Source organism: Oncorhynchus masou, chromosome 24 (genome assembly GCF_036934945.1).
Source record: "Oncorhynchus masou masou isolate Uvic2021 chromosome 24, UVic_Omas_1.1, whole genome shotgun sequence".
NCBI lineage: Eukaryota > Metazoa > Chordata > Actinopteri > Salmoniformes > Salmonidae > Oncorhynchus > Oncorhynchus masou.
In genome coordinates, this window is record NC_088235.1 from 118,369,639 (window position 1) to 118,383,715 (window position 14,077).

A 14,077-nucleotide genomic window follows, 5' to 3' on the forward strand; every position below is an offset into this window, starting at 1 on the left:
ACAGTGTCATGTGACAATCAGCCACTGGATGGTAGAATGACTGTAGTTCAGCTCCTTTCTGAGGAACATTTGTTACAACAGCTTTTTGACTTTTTGGGGCATCCTGTTCCATGGTCTGAGTGTTCTCTCTGGGTTGACCTGTTCCATGGTCTGAGTGTTCTCTCTGGGTTGACCTGTTCCATGGTCTGAGTGTTCTCTCTGGGTTGACCTGTTCCATGGTCTGAGTGTTCTCTCTGGGTTGACCTGTTCCATGGTCTGAGTGTTCTCTCTGGGTTGACCTGTTCCATGGTCTGAGTGTTCTCTCTGGGTTGACCTGTTCCATGGTCTGAGTGTTCTCTCTGGGTTGACCTGTTCCATGGTCTGAGTGTTCTCTCTGGGTTGACCTGTTCCATGGTCTGAGTGTTCTCTCTGGGTTGACCTGTTCCATGGTCTGAGTGTTCTCTCTGGGTTGACCTGTTCCATGGTCTGAGTGTTCTCTCTGGGTTGTCCTGTTCCATGGTCTGAGTGTTCTCTCTGGGTTGTCCCTCTCCCCCCCTTTCTCCATCTGTGTGTGTCTGTGATGATTCTAGGATGGAGAATGTGATAGAGCCAACCAGTGTGAGGAAGGTTCCTATAAAGATCATTCACTCAGAGAGCGAGAAGGAGAAGGAGAGCCGACAGTACCTGCTGCGTCACAGTCACTCCACAGTGGAAGAAGCCCAGGGGCCCAGTCTGGTCCCCCTCAGCAGCCTGGGGACCTCAGGGGCCCCGGAACAGTCCTACTCTCTGTTCTGTGCCTACAGCCGGCAGAGGGACCAGGGGCCAGAGAGAGAGAAGACACTGGCCCCACCCTGTTACCCAGCCCCAGAACTGCCTACACCCCCACCCCCTTACCAAACCCCTGAGATGGACCTGGAGCAACACAGAGACACACACATGTGTCCTCTCAGGGTCCACAGCCAAATGGCAGTTCTGGCCACATCCCCACCCAGCCGACAGACCACCTCGGACCCAGAGCCCCCCAGCGGTAACTGCGTGTCCCCTCCCCTCCCCCACTCTGAGGAGGAAGTGAAGACAGAGCAGCTGGCCAGAGACATCATGAATAAGGATCGGCCCCTAGCTGACATCTTGGATAAGAGCTGGAGGAGGACCACCATGGACCTGATGGAGGGACTCTACCCCCAGGGAGAAGTGCTGCTGGAGGGGATGGAGAGGAGGAAGGTGTCCCTCAAACACTCTTCACCACGGCCTTCAGAGGACAGGTCAGTTACTGCTCTTTTTTATTTATTTTGTTATTTATTTTGTTTTACCTTTATTTAACTAGGCAAGTCAGTTAAGAACAAATTCCTATTTTCAATGACGGCCTGGGAACAGTCTTAACTCTTAACACCTGCCCCAACCTAACACTAATTTAACTCTTACCTAACGCTAATTTAACTGTTACCTAACCCTACCCCATACCTAACACTAATTTAACTGTTACCTAACCCTACTCCATACCTAACACTAATTTAACTGTTACCTAACCCTACCCCATACCTAACGCTAATTTAACTGTTACCTAACCCTACCCCATACCTAACGCTAATTTAACTCTTACCTAACCCTACTCCATACCTAACACTAATTTAACTCTTACCTAACCCTACTCCATACCTAACACTAATTTAACTCTTACCTAACCCTACCCCATACCTAACACTAATTTAACTCTTACCTAACCCTACTCCTTACCTAACACTAATTTAACTCTTACCTAACCCTACTCCTTAACTAACCCTACCCCATACCTAACGCTAATTTAACTCTTACCTAACCCTACTCCTTAACTAACCCTACCCAACGCTAATTTAACTCTTACCTAACGCTACTCCTTAACTAACCCTACCCCATACCTAACCCTAATTTAACTCTTACCTAACCCTACTCCTTAACTAACCCTACCCCATACCTAACGCTAATTTAACTCTTACCTAACGCTACTCCATACCTAACGCTAATTTAACTCTTACCTAACCCTACTCCTTAACTAACCCTACTCCATACCTAACTCTAATTTAACTCTTACCTAACCCTACTCCTTAACTAACCCTACCTCATACCTAACGCTAATTTAACTCTTACCTAACCCTACTCCATACCTAACGCTAATTTAACTCTTACCTAACCCTACTCCTTACCTAACCCTACCCCATACCTAACGCTAATTTAACTGTTACCTAACCCTACCCCATACCTAACACTAATTTAACTGTTACCTAACCCTACTCCATACCTAACACTAATTTAACTGTTACCTAACCCTACCCCATACCTAACGCTAATTTAACTGTTACCTAACCCTACCCCATACCTAACACTAATTTAACTGTTACCTAACCCTACCCCATACCTAACACTAATTTAACTGTTACCTAACCCTACTCCATACCTAACACTAATTTAACTGTTACCTAACCCTACCCCATACCTAACGCTAATTTAACTCTTACCTAACCCTACTCCTTACCTAACCCTACCCCATACCTAACACTAATTTAACTCTTACCTAACCCTACTCCTTAACTAACCCTACCCCATACCTAACACTAATTTAACTCTTACCTAACCCTACTCCATACCTAACACTAATTTAACTCTTACCTAACCCTACTCCATACCTAACACTAATTTAACTCTTACCTAACCCTACTCCATACCTAACACTAATTTAACTCTTACCTAACCCTACCCCATACCTAACACTAATTTAACTCTTACCTAACCCTACTCCTTAACTAACCCTACCCCATACCTAACGCTAATTTAACTCTTACCTAACGCTACTCCTTAACTAACCCTACCCCATACCTAACCCTAATTTAACTCTTACCTAACCCTACTCCTTAACTAACCCTACCCCATACCTAACGCTAATTTAACTCTTACCTAACGCTACTCCATACCTAACGCTAATTTAACTCTTACCTAACCCTACTCCTTAACTAACCCTACTCCATACCTAACGCTAATTTAACTCTTACCTAACCCTACTCCTTAACTAACCCTACCCCATACCTAACGCTAATTTAACTCTTACCTAACCCTACTCCTTAACTAACCCTACCCCATACCTAACGCTAATTTAACTCTTACCTAACGCTACTCCTTAACTAACCCTACCCCATACCTAACCCTAATTTAACTCTTACCTAACCCTACTCCTTAACTAACCCTACCCCATACCTAACGCTAATTTAACTCTTACCTAACGCTACTCCATACCTAACGCTAATTTAACTCTTACCTAACCCTACTCCTTAACTAACCCTACTCCATACCTAACGCTAATTTAACTCTTACCTAACCCTACTCCTTAACTAACCCTACCCCATACCTAACGCTAATTTAACTCTTACCTAACCCTACTCCTTAACTAACCCTACCCCATACCTAACGCTAATTTAACTCTTACCTAACGCTACTCCTTAACTAACCCTACCCCATACCTAACCCTAATTTAACTCTTACCTAACCCTACTCCTTAACTAACCCTACCCCATACCTAACGCTAATTTAACTCTTACCTAACGCTACTCCATACCTAACGCTAATTTAACTCTTACCTAACCCTACTCCTTAACTAACCCTACTCCATACCTAACGCTAATTTAACTCTTACCTAACCCTACTCCTTAACTAACCCTACCCCATACCTAACGCTAATTTAACTCTTACCTAACCCTACTCCATACCTAACGCTAATTTAACTCTTACCTAACCCTACTCCTTACCTAACCCTACCCCATACCTAACGCTAATTTAACTATTACCTATCCCTACTCCATACCTAACGCTAATTTAACTCTTACCTATCCCTACCCCATACCTAACGCTAATTTAACTCTTACCTAACCCTACCCCATACCTAACGCTAATTTAACTCTTACCTAACCCTACTCTTTAACTAACCCTACTCCATACCTAACGCTAATTTAACTCTTACCTAACCCTACCCCATACCTAACACTAATTTAACTCTTACCTAACCCTACTCCTTAACTAACCCTACCCCATACCTAACGCTAATTTAACTCTTACCTAACCCTACTCCATACCTAACGCTAATTTAACTCTTACCTAACCCTACCCCATACCTAACGCTACTCCATACCTAACGCTAATTTAACTCTTACCTAACCCTACCCCATACCTAACACTAATTTAACTCTTACCTAACCCTACTCCTTAACTAACCCTACCCCATACCTAACACTAATTTAACTCTTACCCAACCCTAACCCTACCCCATACCTAACACTAATTTAACTCTTACCTAACCCTACTCCTTACCTAACACTAATTTAACTCTTACCTAACCCTACTCCTTAACTAACCCTACCCCATACCTAACGCTAATTTAACTCTTACCTAACCCTACTCCTTAACTAACCCTACCCCATACCTAACGCTAATTTAACTCTTACCTAACGCTACTCCTTAACTAACCCTACCCCATACCTAACCCTAATTTAACTCTTACCTAACCCTACTCCTTAACTAACCCTACCCCATACCTAACGCTAATTTAACTCTTACCTAACGCTACTCCATACCTAACGCTAATTTAACTCTTACCTAACCCTACTCCTTAACTAACCCTACTCCATACCTAACGCTAATTTAACTCTTACCTAACCCTACTCCTTAACTAACCCTACCCCATACCTAACGCTAATTTAACTCTTACCTAACCCTACTCCATACCTAACGCTAATTTAACTCTTACCTAACCCTACTCCTTACCTAACCCTACCCCATACCTAACGCTAATTTAACTGTTACCTAACCCTACCCCATACCTAACACTAATTTAACTGTTACCTAACCCTACTCCATACCTAACACTAATTTAACTGTTACCTAACCCTACCCCATACCTAACGCTAATTTAACTGTTACCTAACCCTACCCCATACCTAACACTAATTTAACTGTTACCTAACCCTACCCCATACCTAACACTAATTTAACTGTTACCTAACCCTACTCCATACCTAACACTAATTTAACTGTTACCTAACCCTACCCCATACCTAACACTAATTTAACTGTTACCTAACCCTACTCCATACCTAACACTAATTTAACTCTTACCTAACCCTACTCCTTAACTAACCCTACCCCATACCTAACGCTAATTTAACTCTTACCTAACCCTACTCCTTAACTAACCCTACCCCATACCTAACGCTAATTTAACTCTTACCTAACGCTACTCCTTAACTAACCCTACCCCATACCTAACGCTAATTTAACTCTTACCTAACGCTACTCCTTAACTAACCCTACCCCATACCTAACCCTAATTTAACTCTTACCTAACCCTACTCCTTAACTAACCCTACCCCATACCTAACGCTAATTTAACTCTTACCTAACGCTACTCCATACCTAACGCTAATTTAACTCTTACCTAACCCTACTCCTTAACTAACCCTACCCCATACCTAACGCTAATTTAACTCTTACCTAACCCTACCCCATACCTAACGCTAATTTAACTCTTACCTAACCCTACTCTTTAACTAACCCTACTCCATACCTAACGCTAATTTAACTCTTACCTAACCCTACCCCATACCTAACACTAATTTAACTCTTACCTAACCCTACTCCTTAACTAACCCTACCCCATACCTAACGCTAATTTAACTCTTACCTAACCCTACTCCATACCTAACGCTAATTTAACTCTTACCTAACCCTACCCCATACCTAACGCTAATTTAACTCTTACCTAACCCTACCCCATACCTAACGCTACTCCATACCTAACGCTAATTTAACTCTTACCTAACCCTACCCCATACCTAACGCTAATTTAACTCTTACCTAACCCTACTCCATACCTAACGCTAATTTAACTCTTACCTATCCCTACTCCATACCTAACGCTAATTTAACTATTACCTATCCCTACTCCATACCTAACGTTAATTTAACTCTTACCTAACCCTACCCCATACCTAACGCTAATTTAACTCTTACCTAACCCTACCCCATACCTAACGCTAATTTAACTCTTACCTAACCCTACCCCATACCTAACGCTAATTTAACTCTTACCTAACCCTACTCTTTAACTAACCCTACTCCATACCTAACGCTAATTTAACTCTTACCTAACCCTACCCCATACCTAACACTAATTTAACTCTTACCTAACCCTACTCCTTAACTAACCCTACCCCATACCTAACGCTAATTTAACTCTTACCTAACCCTACTCCATACCTAACGCTAATTTAACTCTTACCTAACCCTACCCCATACCTAACGCTAATTTAACTCTTACCTAACCCTACCCCATACCTAACGCTACTCCATACCTAACGCTAATTTAACTCTTACCTAACCCTACCCCATACCTAACGCTAATTTAACTCTTACCTAACCCTACTCCTTAACTAACCCTACCCCATACCTAACGCTAATTTAACTCTTACCTAACCCTACTCCATACCTAACGCTAATTTAACTCTTACCTATCCCTACTCCATACCTAACGCTAATTTAACTATTACCTATCCCTACTCCATACCTAACGTTAATTTAACTCTTACCTAACCCTACCCCATACCTAACGCTAATTTAACTCTTACCTAACCCTACCCCATACCTAACGCTAATTTAACTCTTACCTAACCCTACCCCATACCTAACGCTAATTTAACTCTTACCTAACCCTACTCTTTAACTAACCCTACTCCATACCTAACGCTAATTTAACTGTTACCTAACCCTACTCCATACCTAACGCTTATTTAACTGTTACCTAACCCTACTCTTTAACTAACCCTACCCCTTACCTAACACTAATTTAATTCTTACCTAACTCGACTCCTTACCTAACCCTTATAGTATTCCTTCTCATAGTGGGAGCTGGATTATAATATTCTTCTCATAGTGGGAGCTGGATTGTAATAGTCTTCCATCTCATAGTGGAAGCTGGATTATAATATTCTTCTCATAGTGGGAGCTGGATTATAATAGTTTTCCGTCTCATAGTGGGAGCTGGATTGTAATAGTCTTCCGTCTCATAGTGGGAGCTGGATTATAATAGTCTTCTCATAGTGGGAGCTGGATTATAATAGTCTTCTCATAGTGGGAGCTGGATTATAATAGTCTTCTCATAGTGGGAGCTGGATTATAATAGTCTTCTCATAGTGGGAGCTGGATTATAATATTCTTCTCATAGTGGGAGCTGGATTATAATATTCTTCTCATAGTGGGAGCTGGATTATAATATTCTTCTCATAGTGGGAGCTGGATTATAATATTCTTCTCATAGTGGGAGCTGGATTATAATAGTCTTCCGTCTCATAGTGGGAGCTGGATTATAATAGTCTTCCGTCTCATAGTGGGAGCTGGATTATAATATTCTTCTCATAGTGGATGTCAGAAGGTGAATTCACCAATTTGTAGGTCGCTCTGGATAAGAGCGTCTGCTAAATGACTTAAATGTAAATGTAAATGTAGTGGGAGCTGGATTGTAATAGTCTTCCGTCTCATAGTGGGAGCTGGATTATAATAGTCTTCCGTCTCATAGTGGGAGCTGGATTATAATAGTCTTCCGTCTCATAGTGGGAGCTGGATTATAATATTCTTCTCATAGTGGGAGCTGGATTATAATATTCTTCTCATAGTGGGAGCTGGATTATAATAGTCTTCCGTCTCATAGTGGGAGCTGGATTATAATAGTCTTCTCATAGTGGGAGCTGGATTATAAAAGTCTTCTCATAGTGGGAGCTGGAATATAAAAGTCTTCTCATAGTGGGAGCTGGATTATGATATTCAAGTGTTTTAAGAGGTTTGATTTGTGTTAGTAATAACATCTCATGAGAATGACATCATTCAAAGTAAAGGGGGAATTTAGCCACCTGATGGTGAAGTTTTGAATTGCAGCTCAGTCCCACAAATCTAATTTCCAGTTTGTGTGTGTATACTTGTGTTCCAACTGAGTCCATCTCTTATTCCAGGAGTGAGGAGGACAGTGTAGCGGCAGCAGTTTCTTTGGTGACCAGCTCCACCTATTACAGCACGTCGGCACCAAAGGCTGAGCTTCTGATCAAGCTGAAAGACATGCAGGAGAGGGAGGGGCTAGAGGAGGAGCTGGAGGAGGAGTCAGCGGATGAGTTGGACTACGACCTGGCCAATAAAAAGGTACCAAGAGCCCTCTTTACTGTACTGCTCTCTGTAGCTCAACGTCTAACCCTACCTCTGTGTTCTACTGTAGCAGACATCTAACCCTTACTCTGTGTTCTACTATAACAGACATCTAACCCTGTGTTCTACTATAACAGACATCTAACCCTAACTCTGTGTTCTACTGTAACAGACCTCTGTTGCTAGACATCTAACCCTAACTATGTTTTCTACTGTAACAGACCTCTGTAGCTAGACATCTAACCCTAACTGTGTTCTACTGTAACAGACATCTAACCCTAACTATGTGTTCTACTGTAACAGACCTCTGTAGCTAGACATCTAACCCTAACTATGTGTTCTACTGTAACAGACCTCTGTAGCTAGACATCTAACCCTAACTATGTGTTCTACTGTAACAGACATCTAACTCTGTGTTCTACTATACCAGACGTCTAACTCTGTGTTCTACTATAACAGACATCTAACCCTAACTCTGTGAACAACTGTAACAGACCTCTGTAGCTAGACATCTAACCCTAACTATGTGTTCTACTGTAACAGACATCTAACTCTGTGTTCTACTATAACAGACATCTAACTCTAACTCTGTGAACAACTGTAACAGACCTCTGTAGCTAGACATCTAACCCTAACTATGTGTTCTACTGTAACAGACATCTAACTATGTGTTCTGCTGTAGCAGAACATTTCGCTACACTCGCATTAACATCTGCTAACCATGTGTATGTGACAAATAAATTTGATTTGATTTTGATTTGAGACATCTAACTCTGTGTTCTACTATAACAGACATCTAACTCTGTGTTCTACTGTAGCAGGCGTCTAACCCTAACTCTGTGTTCTACTGTAACAGACCTCTGTAGCTAGACATCTAACCCTAACTATGTGTTCTACTGTAACAGACCTCTGTAGCTAGACATCTAACCCCAACTCTGTGTTCTACTGTAACAGACCTCTCTGTAACTGCTGCACTCAGTTGCAGTTGGACAGGGAACATTTGGTGAATCATGGTTTGTTTACCAAAGACCCCAAACATGCCACTATTGACCAGCATTGATCATAAACTGAGAATTAAAAGTAGGTATTGTCCTTGGTTCAGTTCAGAGCTATCTAAAGTCATACACAACAGAGATGCTGCCTGGGCCAAAGCTAGATTCACAGACTCAGGCCCAGACTGGCAGTCTTTCAGGTGATTTGAGAAATCTGTGTGTAAAACTAGTTAAAAAACCATCATGTTGATGGTGAAAATCTATTTAATGATAGTGAAAATGCTGGTCAGGAGTTTTCTTTTCTGAAATTCACTGATGAAGAAGTTCAGGGATACTTTGTTAACATTAGACAACAACAAATCCCCAGGGGCTGATCTTCTAGAGCCTGGTCTGCTGAAGTGTGCAGCTCCCCTTATTACTGGCTCAGTGGCCCACATTTTATATTAACATAGTTACCAGGAAGTATTCCAAAAGCATGGACATCTGCATATGAGCTGTCACTCCATTAGGGTGGGGATACAAATGATCTGGACATCTATCACTCCATTAGGGTGGGGATACAAATGATCTGGACATCTATCACTCCATTAGGGTGGGGATACAGATGATCTGGACATCTGTCACTCCATTAGGGTGGGGATACAAATGATCTGGACATCTATCACTCCATTAGGGTGGGGATACAAATGATCTGGACATCTATCACTCCATTAGGGTGGGGATACAAATGATCTGGACATCTATCACTCCATTAGGGTGGGGATACAGATGATCTGGACATCTGTCACTCCATTAGGGTGGGGATACAAATGATCTGGACATCTATAACTCCATTAGGGTGGGGATACAGATGATCTGGACATCTCACTCCATTAGGGTGGGGATACAAATAATGCAGACATCTACCACCCCATTAGGGTGGGGATACAAATGATCTGGACATCTATCACTCCATTAGGGTGGGGATACAAATGATCTGGACATCTATCACTCCATTAGGGTGTGGATACAAATGATGTAGATATCTGTCACTCCATTAGGGTGGGGATACAAATGACCTGGACATCTCACTCCATTAGGGTGGGGATACAAATAATGCAGACATCTACCACCCCATTAGGGTGGGGATACAAATGATCTGGATATCTATCACTCCATTAGGGTGGGGATACAAATGATCTGGACATATATCACTCCATTAGGGTGTGGATACAAATGATGTAGATATCTGTCACTCCATTAGGGTGGGGATACAAATGACCTGGACATCTATCACTCCATTAGGGTGGGGATACAAATGATCTGGACATCTGTCACACCATTAGGGTGGGGATACAAATGATCTGGACATCTATCACTCCATTAGGGTGGGGATACAAATGATCTGGACATCTGTCACTCCATTAGGGTGGGGATACAAATGATCTGGACATCTATCACTCCATTAGGGTGGGGATACAAATGATGTAGACATCTATCACTCCATTAGGGTGGGGATACAAATGATGTAGACATCTATCACTCCATTAGGGTGGGGATACAAATGATCTGGACATCTATCACTCCATTAGGGTGGGGATACAAATGATGTAGACATCTATAACTCCATTAGGGTGGGGATACAAATGATGTAGACATCGATCACTCCATTAGGGTGGGGATACAAATGATCTGGACATCTATCACTCCATTAGGGTGGGGATACAAATGATCTGGACATATATCACTCCATTAGGGTGGGGATACAAATGACCTGGACATCTATCACTCCATTAGGGTGGGGATACAAATGATCTGGACATCTGTCACTCCATTAGGGTGGGGATACAGATGATCTGGACATCTGTCACTCCATTAGGGTGGGGATACAAATGATGTAGACATCTGTCAACTCATTAGGGTGGGGATACAAATGATCTGGACATCTATAACTCCATTAGGGTGGGGATACAAATGATGTAGACGTCTATCACTCCATTAGGGTGGGGATACAAATGATGTAGACATCTATCACTCCATTAGGGTGGGGATACAAATGATGTAGACATCTATCACTCCATTAGGGTGGGGATACAAATGATGTAGACATCTATCACTCCATTTCAAGACTACCTTGTTTAGCTAAGGTTCTTGAATCCTTGGTTTATGTACAACTTTGTTCCTTTCCATGGCAAGTTTGTGGGCAAGGAATAATTAACTACATCATCTCCACCCCTCAACAAGTATTCTACAAGAGCACAGACACAAGGGACAACAGACAAACCGGTATCTACATTACAGATGAGCTGTCGCCAGTCATCAATGACCATGACCTTGCATCCTGTCTGGTGCAGAGATCGACAAGGCCTATGGTGTCATCACTACCGTGTCTCGCCACCTTGGCCTGGATGAGGGCATTTAACATTTAAGTCATTTAGCAGACGCTCTTATCCAGAGCGACTTACAAATTGGTGAATTCACCAAGGTTCTTGGCAGTCTGGCGAAGTACACTTCCAAACAAGGGCTTTGGGATGGAGATGCAATATGGCAGTTGTGCCAACATATCTCATCAGCCACCTGGTGGAATGACTTTGTGGATCTGAGGCTCTTTCCCCTGTTGCCTCCATCATCCTCCAAATCCCACCAACATCAGCCGCCTCAGAGCGCAACTGGTCCTTGTTTGGGAACACACACACCAAAGCACGACCAATACAAGGGTTGAAAAATTGCTGGCCATCAGGGCAAATTTGAGGCTTTTTGAACCTGACAATGACCCATCCTCAAGAAGGTTGGAAAGTGACAGTGAAGGTGAGGCTCATCATTGTCGTCGGTATAAAATATGGCTGGACCTCGCTGTCTGTAAGAAGAGCTGCTTTCTCTTTTATTTATTTACAAAGCAATCTGACAAACTCCCTCCGTGTAACATCATTCATTAAGATAAGAATCATACGTTACCAAACCTATTCTCAGGAATGGGCAACACTACAGATCCCTTCAGTCTGTTCCACAGAGGGGCATAAAAACAATCTGCAGAGTACACTGCAGTTAGATGTGCTGGTGCCACTCAGGCAGTTAACATTATTGATTGAGGACCTCTATGTAGTTGAATGTGATTGATTGTTTGTTTTAAATACTTTATTTTGGTTTATATTGTTTTATTATTCTTTATACTGTAATGTATACAGGACTATCTTTTAAAATAGAACTCAATGTGACTCCCTGTTTAAATACAGGTTAAATCAAATTAAATAGTATAGTGCTTCTGAATGAGATTAGAGATTATTTCACCCTTGACTGCCACTTTGTCCCTAACCATCCTCTGATTCTGACCTCTAACCCTCTCCTCCTAGGAGCCCATGGACTCTCAGCAGGAAGCTGCAGGTGCTGCGTGAGGTCAGGATCCTAACCTCTAACCCTCTCCCTCTCGTCCTGCAGCAGGAGCTGGTGGACTCTCTCAGCAGGAAGCTGCAGGTGCTGCGTGAGGCCAGGGAGAGTCTTCAGGAGGATGTCCGTGATAACAACGCCCTAGGAGAGGAGGTGGAGGCCACGGTGCAGCAGGTCTGTATGCCAAACCAGCTGGACAAGTTCAGGATGTTCATAGGAGACCTGGACAAAGTGGTCAGCCTGCTGCTGTCCCTGTCCGGACGCCTGGCCAGAGTGGAGAACGCCCTCAACAGCCTGGAGGATGGTACATCACCTGAGGAGAGGGTGAGTTAGAGTTGGGGAGGGGAGAGATGAGGGGGAGGAAATTATGAGTTAGAGTTGAGGAGGGTAATTTGAGAGGAGAGGTGGGTTAGAGTTGGGGAAGGGAGAGGGTGGGTTAGAGTTGGGGAGGGTGGGTTAAGAGTTGGGCAGGGAGAGGGTGGGTTAAGAGTTGGGCAGGGGAGAGGGTGGGTTAAGAGTTGGGCAGGGAGAGGGTGGGTTAAGAGTTGGGGAGGGGAGAGGGTGGGTTAAGAGTTGGGGAGGGGAGAGGGTGGGTTAAGAGTTGGGGAGGGAGAGGGTGGGTTAAGAGTTGGGGAGAGGGTGGGTTAGAGTTGGGGAGAGGGTGGGTTAGAGTTGGGGAGAGGGTGGGTTAGAGTTGGGGAGAGGGTGGGTTAGAGTTGGGGAGAGGGTGGGTTAGAGTTGGGGAGAGGAGAAGGTGGGTTAGCTGGAGAGGGGAGAAGGTGGGTTAGCTGGAGAGGGGAGAAGGTGGGTTAGAGCTGGAGAGGGGAGAAGGTGGGTTAGAGCTGGGGAGAGGGTGGGTTAGAGCTGGGGAGAGGGTGGGTTAGAGCTGGGGAGAGGGTGGGTTAGAGTTTGGGGAGAGGGTGGGTTAGAGTTTGGGGAGAGGGTGGGTTAGAGTTTGGGGAGAGGGTGGGTTAGAGTTTGGGGAGAGGGTGGGTTAGAGTTTGGGGAGGGGGTGGGTTAGAGTTTGGGGAGAGGGTGGGTTAGAGTTTGGGGAGAGGGTGGGTTAGAGTTTGGGGAGAGGGTGGGTTAGAGTTTGGGGAGGGGGTGGGTTAGAGTTTGGGGAGGGGGTGGGTTAGAGTTGGGGAGAGGGTGGGATACAGATGGAGAGGGTGGGATACAGTTGGAGAGGGTGGGTTAGAGCTGGGGAGGGGAGAGGGTGGGTTAGAGCTGGGGAGGGGAGAGGGTGGCTTGGAGTTGGGGAGGGGAGAGGGTGGCTTGGAGTTGGGGAGGGGAGAGGGTGGCTTGGAGTTGGGGAGGGGAGAGGGTGGCTTGGAGTTGGGGAGGGGAGAGGGTGGCTTGGAGTTGGGGAGGGGAGAGGGTGGCTTGGAGTTGGGGAGAGGAGAGGGTGGGTTAAGAGTTGGGGAGGGGGTGGGTGGGTTAAGAGCTGGGGAGGGGAGAGGGTGGGTTAGAGTTGGGGAGGGGGTGGGTTAGAGCTGGGGAGAGGGTGGGTTAGAGTTGGAGAGGGTGGGTTAGAG

At 44.1% G+C, this 14,077-nt stretch overlaps 1 protein-coding gene across 4 annotated transcripts in view; it reads left to right on the plus strand.

The window, feature by feature from the left end:
- Positions 1-14,077, plus strand: part of shroom2a (shroom family member 2a) — a 134,945-nt gene that overhangs the window by 107,267 nt on the left and 13,601 nt on the right. For all 4 annotated transcript variants that reach the window (XM_064936256.1, XM_064936259.1, XM_064936257.1 and 1 more), the window contains 3 exons: positions 570-1,241; positions 8,001-8,184; positions 12,594-12,866. In XM_064936256.1, coding sequence (XP_064792328.1) covers positions 570-1,241; positions 8,001-8,184; positions 12,594-12,866 — 1,129 coding nt within the window. The remainder of the gene's footprint in view (positions 1-569; positions 1,242-8,000; positions 8,185-12,593; positions 12,867-14,077) is intronic.